The sequence below is a fragment of the Setaria viridis genome, chromosome 9, assembly GCF_005286985.2.
Source record: "Setaria viridis chromosome 9, Setaria_viridis_v4.0, whole genome shotgun sequence".
NCBI classification, from domain to species: domain Eukaryota; kingdom Viridiplantae; phylum Streptophyta; class Magnoliopsida; order Poales; family Poaceae; genus Setaria; species Setaria viridis.
In genome coordinates, this window is record NC_048271.2 from 32,046,639 (window position 1) to 32,049,557 (window position 2,919).

The 2,919-nt window shown below is 62.8% G+C and overlaps 1 protein-coding gene across 1 annotated transcript; it reads right to left on the reverse strand.

Annotated features, from left to right (window-relative positions):
- Positions 1-464: 464 nt before the first annotated feature.
- On the reverse strand, positions 465-1,028 carry LOC140221071 (uncharacterized). The gene has a single exon (XM_072290388.1). The coding sequence runs from the start codon at positions 1,026-1,028 to the stop codon at positions 465-467; it is 564 nt and encodes a 187-aa protein (XP_072146489.1).
- Positions 1,029-2,919: the final 1,891 nt, after the last annotated feature.

The following is a 2,919-nucleotide window of genomic DNA, read 5'->3' on the forward strand; positions in this document are numbered from 1 at the left end:
GTGATGAAAGAGGTGGCGAGCTGGTCGGACTCTTTCATCGTGATCTGATGGTAGCCGGAATACGCGTCGAGGAAGCTGAGGGTTTCGCACCCGGCGGTCGAGTCGACTATTTGATCTATGCGTGGCAAAGGAAACGGATCCTTTGGACACGCTTTGTTTAGACCGGTATAATCAACACACATCCTCCATTTGCCATTCTTTTTTGGTACAAGAACAGGATTAGCTAACCACTCGGGGTGGTACACTTCCTTGATGAATCCGGCCATCAAAAGCTTCTGGAGCTCCTCGCCGATGGCCTTGCACCTTTCCTCATCGAAGCGGCGCAGTCCTTTCTTCACTGGCTTGGAGCCGGCCTTGATGTTCAAGGAGTGCTCGGCGAGTTCTCTTGGAATGCCGAGCATGTCCAAGGGCTTCCACGTGAAGACATCGTTGTTCGCGCGGAGGAAGTCGACGAGCGCGCTTTCCTATTTGGGGGATAAGGCAGCGCTGATCCACACGACCCCGCCGTCGGAACTGCTGGGATCAAGGGGGACCTCCTTGATGCCTTCGGTGGGCTCAAAGGAGGTGGCCGGCTGCTTGGAGTTGGGCCGGCCCTCGGTGGTCTCCGCGAGCTGGACTGCCAGATCGCTCGTGATGGTGATGGCCGCGGCGTACTCGCAGCATTCCACGTCGCACTCATACACCTTCTGAAAGGACGTGCCGATGGTGATGACCCCGTTGGGCCCCGGCAGCTTGAGCTTGAGGTAGGTGTAGTTTGGGATGGCCATGAACTTTGCGTAGCATGGCCGTCCCAAGATGGCGTGGTAGGTTCCGCGGAACCCCACCACCTCGAAAGTGAGGACCTCCTTCCTGTAGTTGGAGGGGGTCCCGAAAGTAACGGGCAAGTCGATTTGCCCGAGAGGCATTGCCCGTTTCCCCGGCACGACACCGTGGAACGGCGCCTTGCTGGGACGGAGGCGGGAATGGTCGATCCCCATAGCGTCGAGGGTCTCGGCGTAAAGGATGTTGAGGCCGCTACCCCCCTCCATGAGCACCTTAGTGAGGCGCGTCGTGCCGACGATAGGGTCGACGATGAGGGGGTAGCGTCCTGGATGCCGGACGTGTCCAGGGTGGTCGGACCGATCGAAGGTGATGGCCGGTCCCGACCAGTCGAGGAAGGCCGGCGTTGCCGGCTCGGCCACGTAGACCTCCCGGCGCTCCAGCTTCTGCTGGCGCTTGGAATCGTACGCCACCGAGCCGCCGAAGATCATGAAGCAGCCGTCCACCTTGGGAAAGCCATCTTCCTTCTCTTCGTTGCCCTTCTTCTCCTCATCGGGCTTTCGCTTCCAGTCGCCCTTCACCGGATTGCCCACAAAGTACCTCTTCATGAGGTTGCAGTCTTTGTAGGCATGCTTCGCGGGGAACTCGTGGTTCGGGCACGATCCCTCGAGCAGCTTGTCGAAGAAGCCAGGAGTGCCCTCGGGGGGTGGCTGCCCTCGCTTGCGCTCGACAGCGGCCACGAGGGGAGCCTCGCGCTGCTGTTTGCCCTTCTTCTTCTGCTGGCGGTTGGAGGTGCCTTCATCAACATCCTCCTCCTGCTTTGCCTTGCCTTTGGAGTGGTCGAAGATCGCTCCAACAGCCTCTTCGCCCGAGGCATAGCTGGTGGCGATGTTGAGGAGCTCCTCCATGGTTCGCGGGCCTCGGCGCCCCAGCTCGTGGACGAGGGGCCGGTAGGAGGTTCCCGCTAGGAAAGCCCCTATGACGTCGGCGTCCGCGACGTTGGAGAGCTCAGTGCGCTTCCTGGAGAAGCGCCGGATGTAATCCCGGAGGGACTCGTCCGCTCCCTGGCGACAGCTCCGGAGATCCCAGGAATTTCCAGGGCGCGTGTACGTGCCTTGGAAGTTTCCTATGAAGACCTCCTTTAGGTCGTTCCAGCAGCGGATCCGTCCTGAAGGGATATGTTCCAGCCAAGCTCGCGCTGAGTCGGCCAAGAAGAGGGGTAGGTTGCGGATGATAAACAGGTCATCATCCATCCCGCCGCTTGACATGCAAGCCGGTAGTCACTGAGCCAAACCCCTGGGTTCATCTCCCCTAAGTATTTGGCTACATTCGTCAGTTGCCTGAAGCGCGGCGGAAAGGGCGTGTTTAAGATGCGCGCAGAGAAGGCCCGGGGCCCAGCCGGGCCAGGGCTCGGGCTGCGGTCTTCCCCGCTGTCGTAGCGCCCGCCGCGGTGAACGTGGTAGCCACGATCTACCCCGTCTTCCCTGTCTGCGCGGGAGCGCCTCCGCGCGTTCAGGGTGTCGTGGGCGTCGCGAACGGGGCCGACACGCTGGTGGATGGATTGAGCCCCGCCTCCCGCGGGTGGTGGCGTCCGCCGGGCGGACGCGGCCTGGTTTGCCCTAGGAGGGGGCTGATGGACAGACTCCCCCCGTCTCTCCGGGGACGCGTCGGGCGCCGCCCTGCTAGCGTTCTGCCCGCGTCGCCGGGATGCGGAACTTTCCGCCTGCTGGACGGCAGCGAATTCGAGCAAGTTGCGCATCTCTTGGCATGCCCGTCGCTCCTCAGGCGTCGTCGGCTCGGGGAGTTGCCCGAGCAAGGCCGCCGCGGCTGCGACGTTTTGGCTGGCGCGGGCGAAGAGCTGTGGACGCTCTTCGTCCGCGCAAATGTGCTGCTGGACGTCACGCGCCCGTTGTCGTGCTCCGCCCTCGTGGTGGGGACGCTCGGCCTCTTGGCGGGAGTCCGGGCGTGCCTCCGGCTGCTGAGAGCACTCTGGGGCCCTTGGTAAGGCTCCGGTCGTAGCCGTGGTGCGCGAGGGGGGAGTCCTTTGTCTCCCCTCAGCACCGTTGTCGTTGGACCCCTCGGAGTGCACGTCGGCCATGAGGCACTCACGTGAGGGGTGGGGGCTCCCATCGCTGCAGCCGGTGTCGGAGATCGTCCTTG

Coding starts and splice junctions, on each gene's coding strand:
- LOC140221071 (XM_072290388.1), bottom strand. CDS start 1,028: ATGGAGGGGGGTAGCGGCCTCAACATCCTTTACGCCGAGACCCTCGAC.